The sequence below is a fragment of the Lepidochelys kempii genome, chromosome 8 (assembly GCF_965140285.1).
Source record: "Lepidochelys kempii isolate rLepKem1 chromosome 8, rLepKem1.hap1, whole genome shotgun sequence".
Classification (NCBI taxonomy): Eukaryota; Metazoa; Chordata; order Testudines; family Cheloniidae; genus Lepidochelys; species Lepidochelys kempii.
The window spans coordinates 50,310,151-50,335,274 of record NC_136387.1 but is presented as its reverse complement, the minus strand read 5'-3'; the positions used below and the strand labels follow the sequence as shown (position 1 = coordinate 50,335,274).

General features: G+C 42.6%; 1 protein-coding gene across 3 annotated transcripts in view; it reads left to right on the top strand.

The window, feature by feature from the left end:
- The first annotated feature begins 516 nt into the window (after positions 1-516).
- COP1 (COP1 E3 ubiquitin ligase) overlaps positions 517-25,124 on the top strand; it is a 228,633-nt gene continuing 204,025 nt past the window's right edge. Inside the window, exons 1-4 of one of the 3 annotated variants that reach the window (XM_073356471.2) lie at positions 517-951; positions 14,040-14,099; positions 16,857-16,954; positions 22,969-23,045. In XM_073356471.2, the coding sequence (XP_073212572.1) occupies positions 608-951; positions 14,040-14,099; positions 16,857-16,954; positions 22,969-23,045 (579 nt within the window). In that variant the 5' untranslated portion in view covers positions 517-607. The remainder of the gene's footprint in view (positions 952-14,039; positions 14,100-16,856; positions 16,955-22,968; positions 23,046-25,124) is intronic. The other 2 variants (XM_073356470.2, XM_073356469.2) reach the window with 2 other exon arrangements.

Genomic DNA, 25,124 nt, shown 5'->3' with positions numbered 1-25,124 from the left:
CCAACCCTGGACCTTGTCCTGGGGAAGTTCCTCTTTGGCCGGGTGGCATGGGCCTGCCAGTACCTTTGCCTGCCCAGCTGCTGGCCAGCATGGGAGATAGGCGACGGGTGGCCCGCGAGTGGGGTCTGGGACAGACAGACAGACAGACAACCTCCCCCCCGGGCCATCTGAACGGCGGCGAGGGCAGATCGAGGGTAAAGAGCCTCTCAGCCAACCCTGGCCACTGTCAACTGCCCCCCACTCGGCCCCTCCCTCGGCGAGCTGCGCACGCGCCACCCTTCTCCCCCCCCCCCAGCGTCGGCGGAACCCCATTCCCCAACGCAGTCCGCGCGTGCGCGGTGGCTGCGGAGCGTCCCCCTCACTCCCCCGCCCGGCCTGCTGTCTCCCGCAGGGGGCCTGTCAATAAAGATTGAACAAGGCCGGCTCCTCCGTTAGCCCGTGTTGCTGCCGCTGCGGGGGGTGCTGATAAAGTTGCGCGCGCGGCTCCGGCCCCGTCGGGTGGGCGGTGCTTGCTTTGAACAAAACTTTATTGTTCCGCCGTGGTGGTGGCGGCGGCGGCGGCAGCGGCGCGTAGGATGCGCTGAGGCTTCCCCCGCCCGGCCTCGGCATGTCAGGCAGCCGCCAGCCGCCGCAGCAGCACCCTACCCCGGCTGGGCAGGGCGCCGCGGCCTCCGCCTCCTCCGCCGTCACTTCGGCTTCTTCTTCTTCGTCGTCGGCACCGGGCTCCTGCTCCTCGTCCGCGGGGCCCCCCGCGCGGCCTGTGCTGGTGGCTGCGGCCTCTGGGCTTTCCCGGCTGGCGGGGGCGGCTAGGCCCGGCGGCGGCTCCTCGTCGGGAGGCGGCGGCGGCTCCTCGTCGGGAGGCGGCGGCGGGAGCAGGAAGAGGCCGCTGCTGACACCGCTCTGCAACGGGCTCCTCAACTCGTACGAGGACAAGAGCAACGACTTCGTGTGGTGAGTGCGGCCGGGGGGCAGGGGCACGCCCTTCCCCACTGCCACCTAGGCTGTTCCGGGGGGGAGGGCGCTGGTGATGGTGCGGGCGTTGGGGGAAGCTGGAAGGCGTTGATGGGTTGTCTGGGCAGCTGGGGTTTGGCTGGAGCCCCGGGGGCGGCGTTCCTGCCTGTTGCTTGTCCTTTGTGTGCCTAACAAGACTCGGTAGGACTTTCCACCCGCATCCCCCTACAGAAGATCCCCTCTCTTCCCCGAGGTGTCGCCTCTGCAGATGTCACCGGGACCACAAATTAATGAATCCTGACCGAACAAATCACGGCGTTTTCACCTGATGCTCATTGCACTTGGGCCCTAGCCGGTAATGGCCAGGAGTAGGTTTCAGAGATACGGGCTTCCCCTTGGGAATGTGCCTAGCACTCAAGAATTCAGCCCTGGGAGGGTGACAGTAAGTGCCCAGCTGATCATAGTTCTAGTTATAGGGTACTAGGAGAGAGCTCACCTACTGTGGGGAAAAAGTAGTGTGTGCAGTATGTTTACATTGACTGTTTTATAAGAATAGTTGTGTTTTAAAATGGTTAGCTGGCTGTGTTTATCCTTAACTCGACTTTAAACATGGTTATCCTCATCAGTGCTAGTGTTGTACATTGGGTGAGTTAATGTTTTCTAATACAATGCATTTTTGCTGTAGAGATAAGCCCTGAAATAATGGGTCATATTGTGTTTGTAGATTACTTACAGGCGGAGTCCAGTCTTCCACTTAACAAACTGGTTACAGAGAACTGGTTGTATGTGGCAGTAGTATCTCATGCCTCTTGAGACGAGCATTTTGCTTAGCTGAAGTTTCCAGGTGCTCAAATACAGCATGTTGCAATAGCGAACTGTTAAGTTATAATGGCAGAGATCACTGTGGTGAGATCCACATGAGAAAAGATTGGTTTGCAGCAAATTTTAGATGGAAAAACTAAATGCCATGATTGCTACCTAAGCATCCAGAAAGAATGATAGAGCCCTTTTCGCTACAAAATGTAAAACACATCAGCAAAGGTCAGTCATGTATCCCCAAGAGAGAATGCACTTACAGCTCTTGTCCAGTGCCTAAATTCTTCCCCTTACATATTTGGCATTGCTTTCTTCTTACCTATGTTGAGCCATTTATAACTGCACATATGAGATGGCATTTAAGGAGAAAGAGTAAGCACTCTTTGTTATCCTTTAGCACCTCCTGGTAGAGCCCTGTGCGGCTACAAAATTTGTATCTGCAGCCGATCTGTGATCTGTAAAAATGGTCTGAGGATATCCGCATCTGCAGGTTTAAAGCGGATATGCATGGATTTGCAGGGCTCTGTCTCTTGGACAGGAAAGAACCCACTAAAGGGCTAAAGAGATTCTGAAGGGGAATCGGCAATCTCTTGGTCACTGGTATTGAAACCTGCTGATAGACAAGTCCATGCTGGTTTTGTTTGTTCTCTTTCTTGGAAGGTGAATAACAATTGCAAGTGTATCAGACCAATGCCTAAAACCAGATCAGTAGGAAATATGAACGGTGGTGATAAAGATGTACCTGTAGTTTTCCAAAAATTATAAGTTAATTTGTAGTAATAACAATTAACAGTAAGATGGCTTCTTGAGGCAGGGCCTTGCTGTAACTGGCAATCTTCCTTTAAATAAGAAAGCATTAACAACTCTTATCATTAATAGATCCAAAACCTTCCAGCAGGTCTCAGTCCGCTATAAGAGGCAAAGTTTTAATTAACAGATGGTTGAATGCAATGAAATATAACCAGACAATATGCGTGGGTGGTAGTGCACCATTTTTAGGGTGGTAAATGTGATAGTGGTGTATTGACAGTATATATTGAAGGTTTAGGCTCTTCAGTGAGGTCAGGCTGATGGACTGTTAATAATTTTTGTGGGGGGGTGGCTGCTTACAAGACTGCTCTGTATGGCTGTTGGTATTTGGGTTTAGGATTCGGTGGAAGATATCTATTACTATTTGTGCTGTAGTAGAACACACAGGCTCCAATTAGGCTTGGGGTCACCATTTTGCTGGATGCTGTAGATACACGTTGTAAGCTCCTCAGAGTGGCGATTGTCTTGCTAGCGAAATAGACAAGACAGGCAAAGGGTGGTACAAAGGAAGTATTATCTCTGTTGTACAGATGGAGAACTGAAGCTATAGAGTGGGGTAATTATAATTTGAGAGAAGTGGCCACAGAGGTTGAGTGGCTTGCTTCATGAGCGTCAAAGTGTTAGTGGCAGAACTGGGGATGGAGTAGAACCCATGTCTGTTAACTCCCACTCCCCTCCATACACTCAACAACATCAAGATTAAGGAGATGTGGTTGGATTGGGGCTTTTAATTGAGAAGGTTGGTGGGTGGGTTCAACTGGTGCATTGACAGCTTTTTGTGAGATGAGGGATGGTTTGGTTGGAAGATAGCACTGTTGGGGTGGATGTTAGTGAGGGAAGATGGTTGGGAGATGACACTGTTGAGGAATTGATGGCTGGGGGACATGATCCCCTACCTAGAGTACTTATGATTAATTTAGGCACAGCACAGGGCTAAATGGGACAGGGAGAAAGAAGGTTAGAGGGAAGAGAGGTCAAAGGATACAAGAACATGTGGCTTGTTGAAAACTCTTGATGGTTTAGCAGTTATTTTCAAAGGATTCAAAACCAATCTTACTTTAAAACTTTCTCGGTTGAGTCCAATACACATTTTGAAGACAGCACATACATAATTAGTCATGTTCTCTCTTCAAAGTACAGTTCCCTAAGAAGGACAACAGGAAGAATTTAACGAAGTGACAAGCAGGGAAAAACTCTTATTTTGCTGTTCAGTGGCATTTATAGAGAAACGATATTCAGGTTTTTATGTGCTGATAGCTGCTTAAACGGCATACTGTGATTTACATTTAATTTGTCTGGGTTTTCAATTGTCATGGACTTCTGTGGGCAGTAGATATTTCCCTAGCCTTTTAACATTTATGAAATAATGTCATCCTCAAAACATAGCTGCCCTGTCAATTAATTATAGTAACAACATTGAGATAATGCACTATCTGTGTGACACAGAGGTAAGAATCTAAACTGGGTGACTCTTTGGAGTTGTGTACAATGTATGAAAAGTCAAATGTGTGTGATTTCAGAGCCCTACACTTCAATTTAAATAAATTAGCTTTGATTATGGCCAATCTGAGAAGCAAAAATTTCCCATAAAGAAAAGACTCAATAAATGAGACATTTTCCAAAAGACAGTATGCTACAGAGAACAGTTGGTGATCCCTCTGCATGTGGACCATGAGTTGTAACTAAAGGCACACCTGCAAGATCTATGGTGGCTTCTGTTGATTCGAGGCTGAAGTTGAGAAATAGACAAATGGATTTGAGTGAGGTGGGATTTGCAAAGGTGCATGCAGAAATCATACTTAATATTAGTGGTGTTTATGCCCATAACCTCTGTGCAGTACTTTAAAAATGCTTACTCAGCAGTGTGATAGCTAAGCTGCAATGCAAAGTTTGGCCTAGGTTGCTGGTTTGGATTGTGAAATATTTAGCAAACAGTACATTGTTGGAGTATCTCTTGGGTACAGTTTGTAGTACATTTCAGCCAATGTCTGTGGATACAAAGTGGAGAAAACTGTATACAGGATATTAGCTTTTTGTGTTGGTGAATAGTTTTCTCTAGTGCAGTACTATCAGGAGTTAACATCCTGTATTAACACAGAGAGGAAAGAGTGTTTAAATACAGGATAACAGTTCTAACAGGCTTTTTTTCTCCAATTGGGGAAGTTGATGGGAGAAGGAAGTCTCTGATCATGGAGGATCTCTTCCCCTGACCTCGTGTCCTACTTTACTCTTTAGTACTCCTTTCTAGGCACCACATTAACTCTGAACAGGATGCTGGACAGAACTCTTTCCAGAATGGCATCGTGCTGCTGCTGCTTGGGAGCAGGGTATGTTGCTTCTTCAGTGACTGTAATGTTTCATAGCAGTACTTGTTTCTGAGCTCTGGGAACAAACAGCAAGACTTGGGCATTGCTTATGCACTGAGTTTTGTTTGCAGATTTGAATTTTGGAAGCTCATTGCTCTGCTTAGTGTCTTCCTTTCATTTGAAAAGTCAGGATTACAGGATGATAGACCTCCTAATGATAAGAAAATATAAGCCGTTCACTAAGCTGACCCATTGTTATGGGCATACATGTATTAGTGGCCCAGTAGAGTCTGCAGGATACTAGTACCGTGCTTTGCCAACAATAAACCTGGCTGGGTACCTTCATCTCTTAATGGATCTTATGGTCACTGGGCTCAAAGTCTGCTGTGCCAGCTGTCTGCGCAGGGCTGGGGCGGCACAGAGGGACCACACACAGATAGCCAAACATCTATCAACATCTAACCACAGGAGTGTTCAGAAACCTGTTAATCCTAATGTCAGACCTAGATCTGTCCGCAGTAATTCAATTTGGAATGTGCTGTATTTGGGGAATGCATCCACAAACACTATACAGCTGGTATAAAAGAAAGCAGCCCATTTGCTGACACACAGATTGACAGAACCGCATCATCTATTGCTGCACTGTCTGCCCATCAAAGACTGGATCAAGTTCTAAGGCCTGGTCTTGATCATTGCCTGGTCCCAGTTTACTGAGAACCTTTATCTCAAACACCACCTTCCTTTCTGCATCTTTGACTTCATGAGTTGGCGATCTTCTTGAGTGACACCCCAACTGTTGAGAGTTTAAGACTAGTATAAGTAGGAGATGAGCCTGTTCAGCAGCCAGCACAGTTCAGCCTGTGGAACTTCCTGCCAGAATAGCTGAAGATAAGAATATGACCATGTTCTGGACAAAATGCAAGACTCCTCTGTTTCTCTGTTTCCTCCTAGAGACAGTCATTCATGTCTGTCTATGTATATTAAAAAAAGTGGACGTGTGAGTGTGTATTTGTGTGTGTGTGTAAATAAGCTGTGCTCTGCTATTATATGAGAGAGAAGAATAGAAGGACAAGTGAGAGAAACTGAAGTGGATTCTAGCTGTTGCTATATAGGAAGAGACGGAAAAACTGTGTGTGTGTATACACCACTTGCATAGAACACTTAAGATTTATAAAGGGTTTGGATACCACTGTGATGGGTACAATATAACCGTCTAGAAGAAGAAATTTTCAAAGCAGTATAGGGAATTTTGGGACATATGTTCCATTGAAATTAATGGAAGATATGTCTAAATCTGCTAGGCCAGGAGTGGGCAAACTTTTTGGCCTGAGGGCCACATCAGGGTTTCAAAACTGTATGGAGAGCTGGGTAGGGAAGGTTATGCCTCCCTAAACAGCCTGGCCTCCACCCCCTCCCATTTCCCACCCCCTGACCTATCCAACCCCCCAGCTTCTTGTCCCCTGACTGCCCCCTCCTGGGACCTCTGCCCCTAATTGCCCCCTGGGATCCCGCCCCCATCCAACCCTCCCTGTCCCCTGACAGCCCCCCTGGACTTCCACGCCTGACAGCCCCATCCAACCGTCCCGTTCCCTGATTCCGCCCCCCCCCCGGCCCCATCCAACCTCCCCCTGCTCCCGAACCTCCCTCTGACCGCCTCCAGGACCCCACCCCCTATCCAACCCCTGTCCACGCCCCTGCCCACCCCCGGACTCCCACGCCTATCCAACCCTCCCTGTTCCCTGACTGCATGCCCCCCCCCCACTCGCCTCCCCCTTACCATGCTGCTCAGAGCAGCAGGAGCTCGCAGCCCTACTGCCTGGCTGGAGTTAGCCACGCTGCCCTTGCTGCTTGACAGGAGTGGCAGGCCAGAGTGCTGGCCGCACAGCTGTGGGGGAGAGGTGACAGCAGGGGAGGGCCCGGGGGCCAGCCTCCCCATCCAGGAGCTCAGGGGCCAGGCAGGATGGTCCCATGGCCTGGGTGTGGCCCGTGGGCCGTAGTTTGCCCACCTCTGTGCTAAGCTCTCTGAAAACCTCAATCAAAGAGAAATACAATGTTTAGGGCCTTCTAAATATCTAAAGACTTTCATGTCTGTCATCCCTGTATATAGTACTAAAGCTGCAGCTACTGATAGGGGTCTGGGTTTTTCTACTTACAAAAGAGAGATTTGGCTTGCTCATGCAGTTTGTATCCCTTTCACGTGAGATTGCCATTTAAGGCAATGGATGGGGAATAAGGGCTTGTTTATATGGGGAAATTAACCAGAATAATTATTCGGCTACAGCTATGCTCGTCATTTTTTGTGTAGACAAACCCTAAGAATTTTCAGCTACCCGTCTTCCACCTCCCCTTGTACCTCTTTCATGCGGTTCCTTCCTTCTCCAAGAAGTGGATAACTGCAGTTTTTTGGTAAGTTTTTGTTATGCATTTTTATATATTGGCTACTTTGGAATTTCTGTAGGCTTTCTATAACAGTTCTGCAGGAAATCTGCCTTTTTTTTTTTTTTTTGAGTGATCATTCCCCTCCTCATCCCCCCATGTTTCCACTGGGGCTGGATGAACACTTTTCCCTCATTCTTTCCCAAGTTTGTGCCATAGCATTAGTATTTTTCCAACAGAGAACCACCAATCAACCTCAGTTTGGATTCATTTTAATTGTTCACTCAGCTCTCTATGCATTTTTGCCTTAATTTTTGTTTTTGGCTGTGTATCTGAGCTAGGTATTTAAAAGGTGTGTCTTAGAATACATTTGTAATGTTCTGTGCACTAGCTGAAAGAGGAGATATATTTATAGTGATATGAACCTTCTACTGTTGAAGCACATGGGAAACCAGTTTTCAATAAGTACTATGACAAATGAAAACTTTCATTTGTTGTACAGTTGAGATCTGCTCCCAACATTGAGTTGTCCAGAACTTCAGAGCAAGGCTTTGCATGATTCTATATGGTCTTAGACAGGGAATCATTTTATACTACATCCATGTGGCTTCCTGAGCCTTTTGGTTTCTTGCCTGTGTGATACTGGTGGTTCCATTGAAGTCAGTGAATTAGGAAGTTTTAGCCTTTATTTATAAGGTCAGCTAGGTAAAGAGATACTATTTAGGACTTTGCTGTTATATTTTTAAGCTTAGTTTAAGACCTATTTTTGCATAGCTACTTATTTCAGGTAGTCGGTGACTGTGATAAGTATTAAAAGGGATAATCTAGTTTCTGCTTATAAAACAGTGAGCACTGCTGGGAAGCAGTCTTTTAATGATGGAAAAGTCAGCCTCCGTTAAGAATGATCTGGCATGTCATATGTGTGTGTTGCAGGATCTGATTGGTCTCTTCCTCAACTATTTTGGCTCTTCCACTTATCCAGTCAGACTGGTATGAAGAAGAATAATTTGGGGAACAGCACAATCTTGGATTGCTAGCATGTTAAGGGAAACTCTGAGTTAGCTCAACTCTGTATCATGTTACAGACCTTGCACACAGTACAGTCCAAACTCTGCACATTAGGGGCATACTGGAGGTGACTCTGTTGTTCTCATGGTAGAAATGGTTTATAAATGCATGTGTTTAGAATCTCTTGTTTGGACATTACATTCCACGGATACACTCTCTACCTCCATGCTAAGGAACATGGTATCAGGAAGAAAGTGAATGAGTGAAGGTTTTTTTATTATTTTTATTTAAACAAACATGGGGAGCAACCCGTCATGGGGAGCAACCTCAAATCATTGCAAAACCTTGATTATTATTTTTAGTCTTTAATGATCTCTCCCTCTCCTACTATTAATATATTCTTGTTGGCTAACTTTATTTTTATAATTTTTCTAAGCTGAATAATGCCTTGACATTGAACGATTATTAGCTGCAAGACATTGGTTTCAACTCTGCAGTTGGATGCTAATCAAAATGAACAAAAACAATATGCAACCCAAAATGAACCTGCCACCTCATATTAAGGATACTCCATGCTACTTTCTCATTTCTTTTGTGGTTCTCATGCTAAGGAAGGGGCTAGATAGTCTGTAGTTTTGGTCCAAGCTGTTGGGGTTTTAAGTGTAGTGTTATGGGCCTCAAACTAAATTGTTCTGAATGCATGATTCAGTTGCAGAATACTGAGAACCAGTGTAGTTTTTATATTTAGATTCCATCTAGTCTTCAGGGCAATACTTGTCCAGTCTGGATCATTGTGGGGAGGATAATTGACCCAGAGGAGGCTGTTGCTTCCGCTTCCATTTGCAGTGGGTTTAAGAAATTTGAGATGGACTGGGAGGCACTGTCCTCCTTCCTGCTTCAGGATGAATGAGAGCAAGGCTGGGAGAAGACCCCACTTCTCCTCTTGAGTGGATGGTGGAAAGGGGGATCAACTTGTGGGAAATTATTACTCACTTACACCATGCTGAAGTGGAGAGAGTGGGGTAAAGAAAGAAAAGTAACATTCTGGTTCCTTTCATGTATGTAGTCTGTTCTGTCAAATCCTACTTGTTTCTGTCTGAGGTTGGTTTTTTATCAAATACCTGTCCTGTTGCAGAAAAATGTATCTTTGACATGCAAAGGTTTTGTTTTGTTGGCAAACCATGGGAGGATGCTTGTGAAGGGAGCACACCCTTGTTAGAGACTTACTGGCTGGAGACTAGCATATTTTGCATCTTATCAAGGACTTATTTGTAAAGGTTCCTTAAAGTGTATTCATTTAACTGTTAACCTTGAAATTTGACATTAGTTGACACATGCATTAGATACAAAATTGTTGTAGTTTTCCTACATGCTGCATCTTGCTAGACAACCATTCAGAATCTTAACATCTGTGTATTCTATTGCTTATCTTTTCTGTTGGATGATAATACAAGATGGGGATTATTTTCTTCTTCTTAATCCTACTCTCCTCTGGCTCCTTTCAAACTGCCTTCAAACACACCCCACTGCCTCTCTTATTCTAGAAGCCCAAGACTTTTCTCACTTCCTCTTGTCTCCTCAACTGTTGCTGCATCTTCCTCCTTCTCTTCATGCTCATGCTCCTCGTGAGTGCCATTGATTCTCATAATCTTTGCTTTCTCACCATCAACTTTTTGATGGTGATTTATGGATCCTTCCTTAAGGGTGGATCTATAAATGGAGATTCCCTATGTCCTAATAAGGAGGAGAGGATTGAAGATGATAAAATACAGGAAGGCTATGATGAGAAACAGTCAAATGGAAAAAAAGTCCCATTCAATTATATCATGTAATGGCAGGCAGCTAAAAAGTGACAAGTTCTTAAAATGCTTATATACCAGTGCTAGAAGTCTAAATAATAAGATGGGTGAACTAGAGTGCCCCGTATGATATGAGGATATTGATATAATAGGCATCACAGAAACATGGTGGAATGAGGATAATTAATGGGACACAGTAATACCAGGGTACAAAATATATCAGAAGGACAGAACAGGTCGTGATGGTGAGGGAGTGGCACTATATGTGGGGGGGAAAAAGCACAGAATGAAATGAAGTAAAAATCTTAAATGAAGCAAACTGTACCATAGAATCTCTATGGATAGTAATTCCATTCTTGAATAATAAGAATATAGCAGTAGGGATACGTTACAGACCACCTGACCAGGATGGTGATAGTGACTGTGAAATGCTCAGGAAGATTAGAGAGGCTACTAAAATAAACTCAATAATAATGGGGGATTTTTAGCTATCCCATATTGATTGGATACATGTCACCTCAGGAAGGGATGCAGAGATAAAGCTTCTTGGCACCTTAAATTACTGCTTCTTGGAGCAGCTAGTCCTGGAACCCACAAGGGAAGAGGCAATTCTTGATTTAGTCCTAAGTGGAGCACAGGATCAGGTTCAAGAGATGAATATACTGGACCGTTTGCTAATAGTGACCATAATTAAACTTAACATTCCTGTGGCAGGGAAAACATCACAGTGGCCCAGCACTATAGCATTTAATTTCAGAAAGGGGAACTACATAAAAATGAGGTGGTCAGTTAAACAGAAATTAAAAGGTACAGTGCCAAGAGTAAAATCCCTGCAAGCTGCATGGAAACTTTTTAAAGACACCATAATGGAGGCTCAACTTCTGTGTTTTTTAATTTGGGGTATACATTTAAGAGAACCAAAAAAAAGCCACTGTGGCTAAGCAACAAAGTAAAAGAAGCAATGTGACAAAAAGGCATCCTTTAAAAAGGGGAAGTTAAACTCTAATGAGGAAAATAGAAAGGAGCATAAACTCTGGCAAATGAAGTGTAAAAAAGAATTTGAAGCTAGTCAAAGACTCAAAAAGTAATAGCAATTTTTTTTTTTAAAGTACATCAGAAGCAGGAAGCCTGCTAAACAACCGGTGGGGCTACTGGATGATCGAGATGCTAAAGAAGCACTCAAGGATGATAAGGCCATTGTGGAGAAACTAAATTTAATTATTTTCATTGGTCTTCATGTTTGAGAATGTGAGGGAGATTCCTAAACCTGAACCATTCTTTTTAGGTGACAAATCTGAGGAACTCTCCTAGATTGAGGTGTCATTAGAGAAGGTTTTGGAACAAATTGATAAACTTGAACAGTAATAAGTCACCAGGACCAGATGGTATTCACCAAGAGTTTTGAAGGAACTCAAATATGATTTTGCAGGACTACTAACTGTCATCTGTAACCTATCCTTTAAATCAGCTTCTGTACCAAATGACTGGAGAATAGCTAATGTGACGCCAATTTTTAAAAAGGGCTCCAGAGGAGACTCTGGCAACTACAGGACGGTAAGCCTGACTTCTTTACTATAGTTTCAACCTGTTTGCCCAGTACTGAACAAAATTGTCAGACACATACATGAACATAATTTGTTGGGGAATAGTCAACATGGTTTTTGTAAAGGGAAATCATGCCTCATCAATCTACTAGAATTCTTTGAAGGGGTCAACAAGCATGTGGACAAGGGGGATATAGTGTATTTAGATTTCCAGAAAGCCTTTGACAAGGTCTCTCACCAAAGGCTCTTCAGCAAAGTAAGCAGTCATAGGATAAGAGGGAAGGTTCTCTCATGGATTGGTAACTGGTTAACAGATAGGAAACAAAGGATAGAAATAAATGGTCAGTTTTCAGAATGGAGAGAGGTAAATAGTGGTGTCCCCCAGGGGTCTGTACTGAGCCCAGTCCTATTTAACATATTCATAAACGATCTGGAAAAAGGGGTAAACCGTGAGGTGGCAAACTTTGCAGATGATACAAAACTACTCAAGATAGTTAAGTCCCAGGCAGACTGCGAAGAGCTACAAAAGGATCTCTCAAAACTGGGTGACTGGGCAACAAAATGGCAGATGAAATTGAATGTTGATAAATGCAAAGTAATGCACATTGGAGAACATAATCCCAACTATACATATAAAATGATGGGGTCTAAATTAGCTATTACTGCTCAAGAAAAAGATCTTGGAGTCATTGTGGATAGTTCTCTGAAAACATCCACTCAATGTGCAGCGGCAGTCAAAAAAGCAAACAGAATGTTGGGCATCCTTAAGAAAGGGATAGATAATAAGACAGAAAATATCCTGTTGCCTCTATACACATCTTGAATACTGCGTGTAGATGTGGTCGTCCCATCTCAAAAAAGATATGTTGGACTTGGAAAAGGTTCAGAAAAGGGCAATAAAAATTATTAGGGCTATGGAATGGCTGGTGTATGAGGAGAGATTAAAAAAATTGGGCCTTTTCAGCTTGGAAAAGAGACGACTAAGGGGGGATATGATAGAGGTCTATAAAATCATGACTGGTATGGAGAAAGTAAATAAGGAAGTGTTATTTACCCCTCCTCATAACACAAGAACTGGGGGGTCACCAATTGAAATTAATAGGCAGCAGGCTTAAAACAAAAGGAAGTGTTTTTTCACACAACGCACAGTCAACCTGTGGAACTCTTTGCTGGAGGATGTTGTGAAGGCCAAGACTATAACAGGGTTCAAAAAAGAACTAGATAAATGCATGGAGGATATGTCCATCAATGGCTATTAGCCAGGATGGGCAGGGATGGTGTCCCTAGCCTCTGTTTTTCAGAAGCTGGGAATGGGCAATGGTGGATCACTTGATTACCTGTTCTGTTCATTCCTCCTGGAGTACCTGGCATTGGCCACTGTCAGAAGACAGGATACTTGGCTGGATAGACCTTTGGTCTGACCCAGTATGGCCATTCTTATGTTCTTAGGTTTGAAACAGACTGTAAAGAATTTTCTGCTCTGCTGAGACTGCACTAACTAAAAACACTATTGACCTCTTTCTGGGTAAATCCAAAAGCCTTAATTCCATCCCCATTCTCTTTGACCTGTCTAGTGCTTTTAACACCCTCAGCTATTCCACTTTCCTTAATTTCTTTTTCCTTTGGGCATTCACAACTCCATTCTTGACTGGTGGGTTTTTTTTTGCTTCTTGGACTGCTCCTTGGACTGCTCCTTCATAGTCTTCAGTGGTTATTTCACCTCTTCCTACTCTCTGCTAATGTCATTGCAAGGTTCCATCAGCAGCTTCTCCCTGCTTTTATTCCTTTTTATCTCTGTCTCATGGTTGCATTCCCATTTCTGTGCTGATGATTACAAGGTCTAATTCTTCCCCCACTGTTAATATTGCATTCTTTTTGACATGTCCTGCTGTCAGTTTAGAGTTTTAGCAAAACTAGAGCTTCTCTCTCTCTCTCTTTTTTTTTTTTTTTGGTCTTCCGTCCTCCTGGCCTACAATTTTGGATTCCTCGTCACAACAGCCTTGTGCAGTAGCTGAACAGTGTAAAAAGAAGCAGGTTTTTGACTTTGAAACTATTGTTTTAGACTTAGCCTTGCTTGTCAGGAGGGCTTGTTTTTTTAAATGGCTTGTAATAAAGATTCTGTAATTGTTTGAGGTTGTTTGTAACTGTTGAAAGCTCTGTGAGTAGACCTTGTCCTGGTTTCTAATTGCAGTAAATCTTGGATTTTACAACATCTTTCAGGTTTCACAGAATAACTGTTGTGTCCATTTGATCTTTAAATTGCCAAGGTGCTGTTGCTGTCTTTTTTTTTTAAATCCCTTTTACAAACAGAAAATATTCCCTCTTAATGATTGGATGACTGCATTGAACTTTTTTGCAACAATTGTTTTTTTTCTTGTTTGCTTTTCTTACACTTAAAAAGGCACCATTTTATTTTTATTTACTTGTAGCCCCATCTGTTTTGATATGATTGAAGAAGCATACATGACGAAATGTGGACACAGTTTCTGGTAAGATTTTATGTTAAACAAAATGTCTGTTTATCATTTTGTAAATACTTTCATTATAATGTGGTTAGAGATTGATTTGCACTGACACTTGGAACTTAATTTTGTGTTCTTTCTTAACCCATGTTAATTGTGACACAATGAATTAATGGGTAAAAATAGGATTTAAAATAAGGCTAAGGCTACGTGGCCGGAGTGAAAAATATATGTGCTACCACATCACTTGTAATTTAAAGCGCTTGTATATTGTTTATAGTATACTGTGCTTATAGGTAAAATATTGTCAGTCAACTTCCTATTGAGTAAAATTTTAAAAATTGTAGAGGATGTGATTTTGTTAACAAACTCCTTTTTGAGGGGAGAATTTACTTGTCACTCTTGAAACCATGGAATCCCCCCTTCCCTTGTCTTCAAGTATCTGTTTTTTGCAAAGTTTTACTAGGAATTGCCATATTGGATCATACCCAACATCCATCTACTGCAGTATCCAGTCTCCTGCAGTGGGTAGGGCTAGATGTTTCAGAGGAGGTCATAAGAATCCTGCAGAAGGCAGATGTGGTATAATTTTGCCCCCTACATTAGTGCTCCTTATGATCTGATAGTTAGAATCATAGAATCATAGAATATCAGGGTTGGAAGGGACCCCAGAAGGTCATCTAGTCCAACCCCCTGCTCGAAGCAGGACCAATTCCCAGTTAAATCATCCCAGCCAGGGCTTTGTCAAGCCTGACCTTAAAAACCTCTAAGGAAGGAGATTCTACCACCTCCCTAGGTAACGCATTCCAGTGTTTCACCACCCTCTTAGTGAAAAAGTTTTTCCTAATATGCAATCTAAACCTCCCCCACTGCAACTTGAGACCATTACTCCTCGTTCTGTCATCTGCTACCATTGAGAACAGTCTAGATCCATCCTTTTTGGAACCCCCTTTCAGGTAGTTGAAAGCAGCTATCAAATCCCCCCTCATTCTTCTCTTCTGCAGGCTAAACAATCCCAGCTCCCTCAGCCTCTCCTCATAAGTCGTGTTCTAGACCCCTAATCATTTTTGTTGCCCTTCGCTGGACTCTCTCCAATTTATCCACATCCTTCTTGTAGTGTGGGGCCCAAAACTGGACACAGTACTCCAGATGAGGCCTCACCAATGTCGAATAGAGGGGAACGATCACGTCCCTCGATCTGCTCGCTATGCCCCTACTTATACATCCCAAAATCATAGAATCATAGAATATCAGGGTTGGAAGGGACCTCAGGAGATCATCTAGTCCAACCCCCTGCTCATAGCAGGACCAATCCCCAATTTTTGCCCCAGATCCCTAAATGGCCCCCTCAAGGATTGAACTCACAACCCTGAGTTTAGCAGGCCAATGCTCAAACCACTCCTTCTTGGCAACAAGGGCACAAAGCTGACTCATATCCAGCTTCTTGTCCACTGTCACCCCTAGGTCCTTTTCCGCAGAACTGCTGCCTAGCCATTCGGTCCCTAGTCTGTAGCGGGAGCTTGTCCTAGTCCTGGCAGGAGCTTGTAGCCCTGCCATCCAGAGCGCTGGCGGAATGGTGAGCTGAGGCTGCGTGGGAGTGGGAACAGCAGGGGAGGGGCCAGGAGTAGCCTTCCTGGCTGGGAGCTGAAGGGCTAGGTAGGACGGTCCGTGGGCCGTATGTGGCCTGCTGGCCGTAGTTGGCCCACCTCTAGCTTCAGCCGTGAAGCATAAAGCTTAATATTCCATGTGCATTTTGCATACAGTTAAAATAGAAAACTCTTGTGAGTTTTCTCATTCTTTTGGTACATTAACTGATCTTTTAGTAACACTTAATATTAGGCTCATCCTACAGATTAAGTTTTGTAGTGTGGAATATACTTCTCCCCAGCAGTATTATGCTTCCAGGAGAAGTAGCTGCTGACTTCTTCAACTATGTGCCATATGCAGCATTTTGTGCTTGTTGCAAGTCCTTTGAAGTGTCCATGGTACAGCACCAATCAAATAATATCAGTCCATTGTTCCAGTCACTAATCTGAGGAGTGAGATACTACAATAGTAATGTCACAGAGATGGATGATTGTCCTTGCCAGCAAGGTCCAGTGTCTGTTTAGTGTTTCCCTGGGATTCCTAGCAGTGAAGCAGAAAGCCCCTTATGGCTTGACATTTATTAATCCACTCTGCTGAAAGGAAGTGGGAGAAGCTGAGACCAAAGATGCTTTGTCTGTGTTTCATTTAAAGCTACTGTGGGTGCCAGATAATCCTATAGCCTAGGGATGATGCAGTTTGCCAGAATTGTCAAAAACTTAGTAAAGTTACTTTATACAGACTCCAGACACTGCTGTCATGTACTGTGGCTTATAAAAGTCGTAAAAGCTGCCAGTCTGTGCTATGCAGAGAATTTACTGACTTCAGATGTAAGATATGGGTCTCCTTGTTGGCACAGACACTTGTATGTTATATACTGCCCTTCAACCCGATTTATGAGCTGAGTGACTTCCTTAACCTGTGGCAGAAACATGATTTTGGCCCATCCAAGTTTTGGATATGAAGCTTTAAATTGCCTTTTTGTTTTAGGACGTTACTTGTTAATATTGGAACATCCTGGTATCACTCCCTTCTAGATCCATTCTTGTGCTCTATTTACAGCTGTTATCTAACAGGGTGTATGGAACACCTCATCAAGTGCTGATATATTATTTTTCTGCTGTTATCTGGACTACACTTTCATTGTGCCTTTTTCCTCATGGCCTCTAACTTGTTTTATTTCTTGCTTTCCTTGAACAGCTATAAATGTATTCATCAGAGTCTGGAGGATAACAACAGATGCCCCAAATGTAACTATGTGGTTGATAACATAGACCATCTTTACCCCAACTTTTTAGGTGAGTCTTAGGTTTAATTGTTTGCATTAGAAACACTGTCTAAGGATAAGAATTTAGCAGTAGTAAAGACAGCTGTGCAAAATTGTCCTGTAAGCTTACAATTCCAGGTACAAAATCGACTCATCAGCCCTCATGCTTGTGACTGTATCTGGAGGGGAGGGGCAGGTGGTGTAAATTGACATAGCACCCCTGATGTCAATGGAGCTATGCCAATCTACATTAGATGAGGATCTAGCTCATTATTATTGGTGCTCTATAAGAAGCAAAATGAAGACCATAGATTTATGAACTGATTTTACTCTACCTTTTACACCATATTTTTGGCTATAAGGTATTTACAAGGTGCAGCCATTGTAAGTTACAAGACTGTGTGATACAGTTTTACCTGGGGTTTAGATTTGGGTTGCATGTGCCATGAGGCATCGTGTGGCATGTATATCTTAATTTTCCCATGTATTTCTATCCTAATGAATAAAAATTTGAAGATTGAGGCAAGGGAGGGAAAGAAGATTTAAAGGAGAGAAGACAGGTGGACTAGGAAATACTCTGGTGTTTGAGAAATATGTCAACTTTAGTAGTTTCGTGTGTTGAGCTGCTATTTTAAGTAAAATAGCAAATGAAAGGTCAGTAACGTGGGAACACTTCAAAAGCAATTATCTCAAATCCGAAATGTATTAAGTTAAAAAAATAAAGGACAGTTCCTTCCCTTCCTCAGTAAGGGTTGGAACCTAGAATGATGGACTGGATATTCTTAATCATGGAACTAGTCCGTGTCAGGAGGAAAGAAGGAAACTATAGTGTTTCAGATACTTGTCTCTTTTGTAAAATGCATTTAGATCTGGATGGGATACCCTATATAAGGACTTGTTTACACAGGAAAAAATCCTGCAGTAACTAGCATGTGCTAAAAGAAAAGGAGTACTTGTGGCACCTTAGAGACTAACCAATTTATTTGAGCATAAGCTTTCGTGAGCTACAGCTCACTTCATCGGATGCATACTGTGGAAAGTGTAGAAGATCTTTTTATATACACATAAAGCATGAAAAAATACCTCCTCCCACCCCACTTTCCTGCTGGTAATAGCTTATCTAAAATGATCACTCTCCTTACAATGTGTATGATAATCAAGGTGGGCCATTTCCAGCACAAATCCAGGGTTTAACAAGAACGTCGGGGGGGGAGGGGTAGGAAAAAACAAGGGGAAATAGGTTACCTTGCATAATGACTTAGCCATTCCCAGTCTCTATTCAAGCCTAAGTTAATTGTATCCAATTTGCAAATGAATTCCAATTCAACAGTTTCTCGCTGGAATCTGGATTTGAAGTTTTTTTCTTGTAATATAGCAACTTTCATGTCTGTAATCGCGTGACCAGGGAGATTGAAGTGTTCTCCGACTGGTTTATGAATGTTATAATTCTTGACATCTGATTTGTGTCCATTTATTCTTTTACGTAGAGACTGTCCAGTTTGACCAATGTACATGGCAGAGGGACATTGCTGGCACATGATGGCATATATCACATTGGTGGATGTGCAGGTGAACGAGCCTCTGATAGTGTGGCTGATGTTATTAGGCCCTGTGATGGTGTCCCCTGAATAGATATGTGGGCACAGTTGGCAACGGGCTTTGTTGCAAGGATAGGTTCCTGGGTTAGTGGTTCTGTTGTGTGGTATGTGGTTGCTGGTGAGTATTTGCTTCAGGTTGGGGGGCTGTCTGTAGGCAAGGACTGGCCTGTCTCCCAAGATTTGTGAGAGTGTTGGGTCATCCTTCAGGATAGGTTGTAGATCCTTAATAATGCTTTGGAGGGGTTTTAGTTGGGGGCTGAAGGTGATGGCTAGTGGCGTTCTGTTATTTTCTTTGTTGGGCCTGTCCTGTAGTAGGTGACTTCTGGGAACTCTTCTGGCTCTATCAATCTTTTTCTTCACTTCCGCAGGTGGGTATTGTAGTTGTAAGAATGCTTGATAAAGATCTTGTAGGTGTTTGTCTCTGTCTGTGGGGTTGGAGCAAATGCGGTTGTATCGCAGAGCTTGGCTGTAGACGATGGATCGTGTGGTGTGGTCAGGGTGAAAACTGGAGGCATATAGGTAGGAATAGCGGTCAGTAGGTTTCCGGTATAGGGTGGTGTTTATGTGACCATCGTTTATTAGCACTGTAGCTTCCAGGAAGTGGATCTCTTGTGTGGACTGGACCAGGCTAAGGTTGATGGTGGGATGGAAATTGTTGAAATCATGGTGGAATTCCTCAAGCGCTTCTTATATAGTGCAAGTAGAGTAGGGGCGTTAGGGGACGAGAGCTGAGGAAGCGTTGTTCTAAGTCAGCCATAAAAATGTTGGTATACTGTGGGGCCATGCAGGTACCCATAGCAGTGCTGCTGATCTGAAGGTATACATTGTCCCTAAATGTGAAATAGTTATGGGTGAGGACAAAGTCACAAAGTTCAGCTACCAGGTTAGCCGTGACATTATCGGGGATAGTGTTCTTGACGGCTTGTAGTCCATCTTTGTGTGGAATGTTGGTGTAGAGGACTTCTACATCCATAGTGGCCAGGATGGTGTTATCAGGAAGATCACCGATGGATTGTAGTTTCCTCAGGAAGTCAGTGGTGTCTCGAAGGTAGCTGGGAGTGCTGGTAGCGTAGGGCCTGAGGAGGGAGTCTACATAGCCAGACAATCCTGCTGTCAGGGTGCCAATGCCTGAGATGATGGGGCACCCAGGATTTCCAGGTTTATGGATCTTGGGTAGTAGATAGAATATCCCAGGTCAGGGTTCCAGGGGTGTGTCTGTGCGGATTTGTTCTTGTGCTTTTTCAGGGAGTTTCTTGAGCAAATGCTGTAGTTTCTTTTGGTAACCCTCAGTGGGATCAGAGGGTAATGGCTTGTAGAAAGTGGTGTTGGAGAGCTGCCGAGCAGCCTCTTGTTCATATTCCGACCTATTCATGATGACAACAGCACCTCCTTTGTCAGCCTTTTTGATTATCATGTCAGAGTTGTGTTCTGCACGGCTGAGGTTATGGAGCAAGTGATGCTGCTTTTCCACAATTTCAGTCCGTGCACGTGGAAGCACTCTATGTAGAAGTCCAGTCTGCTGTTTCGACCTTCAGGAGGAGTCCACCGAGAATCCTTCTTTTTGTAGTGTTGGTAGGGAGGTCTCTGTGGATTAGTATGTTGTTCAGAGGTATGTTGGAAATATTCCTTGAGTCGGAGACGTCGAAAATAGGATTCTAGGTCACCACAGAACTGTATCATGTTTGTGGGGGTGGAGGGGCAGAAGGAGAGGGCCTGAAATAGGACAGCTGCTTCTGCTGGGCTGGATAGGTTAACAGTATTGCTGGGTGGGTTGAGGGAACCATTGCTGTGGCCCCTTGTGGCATGTAGTAGTTTAGGAAGTTTAGTGTCGTTTTTCTTTTGTAGAGAAGCAAAGTGTGTGTTGTAAATGGTTTGTCTAGTTTTAGTAAAGTCCAGCCACGAGGAAGTTTGTGTGGAAGGTTGGTTGTTTATGAGAGTGTCCATTTTTGAGAGCTCATTCTTAATCTTTCCCTGTTTGCTGTAGAGGATGTTGATCAACAGCCCCCGAACCTGAAGCAAATGCTCACCAGCAACCACATACCACACAACAGAACCACTAACCCAGGAACCTATCCTTGCAACAAAGCCCGTTGCCAACTGTGCCCACATATCTATTCAGGGGACACCATCACAGGGCCTAATAACATCAGCCACACTATCAGAGGCTCGTTCACCTGCACATCCACCAATGTGATATATGCCATCATGTGCCAGCAATGCCCCTCTGCCATGTACATTGGTCAGACTGGACAGTCTCTATGTAAAAATAAATGGACACAAATCAGATGTCAAGAATTATAACATACATAAACCAGTCGGAGAACACCTTCAATCTCTCTGGTCACGCGATTACAGACATGAAAGTTGCTATATTATAAGAAAAAAACTTCAAATCCAGACTCCAGCGAGAAACTGTTGAATTGGAATTCATTTGCAAATTGGATACAATTAACTTTTAGGCTTGAATAGAGACTGGGAATGGCTAAGTCATTAGGCAAGGTAACCTATTTCCCCTTGTTTTTTCCTACCCCCCCCCCCACGTTCTTGTTAAACCCTGGATTTGTGCTGGAAATGGCCCACCTTGATTATCATACACATTGTAAGGAGAGTGGTCACTTTAGATAAGCTATTACCAGCAGGAGAGTGGGGTGGGAGGAGGTATTTTTTCATGTTCTGTGTGTATATAAAAAGATCTTCTATACTTTCCACAGTATGCATCCGATGAAGTGAGCTGTAGCTCACGAAAGCTTATGCTCAAATAAATTGGTTAGTCTCTAAGCTGCCACAAGTACTCCTTTTCTTTTTGCGAATACATACTAACACGGCTGTTACTCTGAAACCTAGCATGTGCTAGTTACTCTGCACTATCTCCCTGTGTGGACACACTTACCATGCATTGAGTGCCTTTGAGTACATTAGCTTAATGCACTTTGGAAGTGCATTAACTTTAAACAGGCTAAGGGCTCTAGTAGTGCACAGTAAAGTTGTCCACATGGTGAGTTAGTGCAGGGTAGCTAGTGCTATTTAAATTCACACCCAAACTTACTGCACACTAATTTCCCCATGTAGACAAGCTGAAAGACCTTTGTTCTACAGGTTATATTTAGCGGGTGAAGCCCTGTGCCCCCACAGAGCTCCACTGAATTCTTTCAGAAAAATACAACAATTGCAGCTGGGTGTTTTTGAGATTTTAAATTTTCCGTTCTATTTTTTCATGCCTTGATATTTCATTCAGACTTTATCTTCCTGATTCACATTGAGTCTCCAATATTTATGTAGCTGTGCACTTGTATAAATCATATTTCTGAGATTCTCCCCTCTCAAGAATGTGGAAAGAGGCATTCCTATTGAGAGTGTGCTCCTATGCATGCACAAACTTCCTTTGTTACAATTATAGACTGAAATGTAGAAATATTTTTTTTGGCAATTAAAGTGAGAGAGTGAACTACTCTGATATATAATCTTTTCTTTAATAAAGCTTTTTGAGGGTTTTAAAGGTGGTCAAAAGTCAAGGGGGTGTTGCGTGTATGGGGAACAGGGGTTGTTAGTCAAAGAGTGAGTAGGGGGAGACTAAATCAATATGTGAAACAAAATTATACCAAAAAAGAAATGTTTAAGGAATATGTTGCTAGAAGGTAGTTGTTGTTTGGGGGCTTATACAATTTTTTTTGGCCTGTTTGATGCTACTTGCTAATCTGCAGTGAATCAGTTACCACTTCATTTCTTTCCGGTACTTTAATCCCGAAGCTGAAATAATTAATCTAATTAAATGATCATAGTAAATTACAAAGGTGAACTAAAGTTTTGGGAACTACACCTGCCCCTAACTCCTGGTCCTGCTGACTTTTTTTTGTTGTTTTTGTTGTTTTTGTTTTTTTTGAATCTTTACCGTCACATTTTCTTTAATTTAAAAAAGTCTCTCCCCATGTTGCTATAGGAAAGACACACAGACGAAAGAGGGAAAGTGACTAGTTAGGGAAAAGGAAAAGGAGTCCTTGTGGCACCTTAGAGACTAACAAATTTATTAGAGCATTCCACTCATACGGCTAAATTCAGTGCCTTGCATAATGACAGGTTTCAGAGTAGCAGCCGTGTTAGTCTGTATCCGTAAAAACAAAAGGAGTACTTGCGGCACCTTAGACTAACAAATTTATTAGCGTTAGTGTAAGGTGCCACAAGTACTCCTTTTCTTTTTACGGATACAGAATAACAGGGCTGCTACTCTGAAACCTGTCATTATGCTAGGTAGGGAAAATCAGTGAAACTGCTTCCAGATAACATTGTCAAATGTTCCCAGTAATCTGCAAAATTTTTTCTCTAATCTTTGTTAATCTTGTTACAATTAACACTTAGTAGGTAAAACAGTCTTCAAGCAGAATTTTTTTTTAAACGTTCATTAAGTTATCCACCATCTCTTGCCCTAACATGTTTTCTTTCTGATTTGTAGTGAATGAGCTCATCCTCAAACAGAAGCAAAGATTTGAGGAAAAGCGATTCAAACTGGACCATTCAGTGAGTAGCACCGTATGTTTCAACTCTTTTTTCTTTGTTTTTATTAATGGTCTTGGATGGGAATTGCTCCACAGCCTAGGTTAATGCAGGACAAATCTCACTATTGATGTGAAAGAGTTTACTTTAGGGGGAATAAGCCTATATCAGTAGCTTTGGATCACAGCAGCTGTGTTCATTCTGGCTGTCCCTTCCTTCTCTGCCTTCCATCATGAATGAAGCAAGCAGTTGTCCTACTTTAGATGTCATCAGACATACTTAATAGTAGGGCTGTTGATTGATTGCAGTTAACTCACACAATTAACTAAAAAAAATTAATCGTGATTAATTGCAGTTTTAATCACACTGTTAAACAATAGAATACCAATTGAAATTTATTAAATAATTTGGATGATTTTATATATTTTTCAAATATTTGATTTCGGTTTACAACACAGAATACAAAGTGTACAGTGCTCTCTTTATAATTTTTATTATGGATATTTGCACTGTAAAAATGATAAACACAAGAAATAGTATTTTTCAGTTCACCTCATACAAGTACTGTAGTGCAATCTCTTTATCATGAAAGTGCAATTTACAAATGCAGATTTTTTTGTTACATAATTTCACTCAAAAACAAAACAATGTAAAACTTTAGCGCCTACATGTCCACTCAGTCCTACTTCTTGTTCAGCCAATTGCTCAAACAAGTTGTTTACATTTATGGGAGATAATTCTGTCTACTACTCAATTACAGTGTCACCTGAAAACGAGAACAGGTGTTTGCATGGCACTGTTGTAGCCAGCATTGCTAGGTATTTATGTGCCAGGTATGCTAAACATTCGTATGCCCCTTCATGCTTCGGCCACCATTCCAGAGGACATGCTTCCATGCTGATGACACTCGTTTAATGCATGATTTCTTTAATTAAAATTGTGACAAATTTTGGGGGAGAATGGTATGTCTCCTTCCTTGTTTTACCTGCATTCCGCCATATATTTCATGTTATGGCAATCTCAGATGATGACCCAGCACATGTTCATTTTAAGAACGCTTTCACTGGAGATTTGACAAAATGCAAAGAAGGTACCAATGTGAGATTTTCTAAAAGTAGCTACAGCACTTGACCCAAAGTTTAAGAATCTGAAGTGCCTTCCAAAATCTGAAAAGGATGAGGTGTGGAGCATGTTTTCCAAAGTCTTAAAAGAGCAACAGTCTGATGCGGAAACTACAGAACCTGAACCACCAAAAAAAAAAAAAATCAACCTTTTGTGGGTAGCATCTGCTCGGATGATGAAAATGAACGTGCATCAGTCCCCACTGCTTTGGGTCATTATCGAGCAGAACCTGTCGTTAACATGGCAGCATGTCCTCTGGGATGGTGGTTGAAGCATGAAGGGACATATGACTCTTTAGTGCATCTGACAAGTAAATATCTTGCCATGACAGCTACAACAGTGCCATGCAAACGCCTGTTCTCATTTTCAGGTGATGTAAACAAGAAGCAGGCAGCATTATCTCCCATAAATGTAAATAAACTTGTTTGTCTGATTGGCAGAACAAGAAGTAGGACTGAATGGACTCGTAGGCTCTAAAGTTTTACATTGTTTTGTTTTTGAGTGCAGTTATTTTTTGTACATAATTCTACATTTGTAAGTTCAACTTTCATGATAAAGAGGTTGCACTACAGTACTTATATTTTTCAATTCACATAATAAATTTCTTCTTTTTTATAGTACAAGTATTTGTAACAAAACAAAAATGTAAAGTGAGCACCGTACACTTTGTATTCTGTGTTCTAATTGAAATAAATATATTTGAAAATGTAGAAAACATTCAAAAGTATTTAAAAGGTATTCTGTTTAACAAAACGATTGATTGATTGTTTTGATCATGTGATTGATAGAGGTTGGGAAGTTCCCTGAAAAAAAAGCATACTTGTCAAAAGGGAATAATCAGGCATTCGTTGCTGGAAATAGTAGCTATATGCTGAGCCTGGTAGCAAGTTTGTTGCACCAATCAACTAATACGTATGATCATGCCAGCCATAAAAGGGTAAGGAAATCCTTTGGAGCATTGAAATCTTGGCTCTGATCCCAGGTAAAATGACC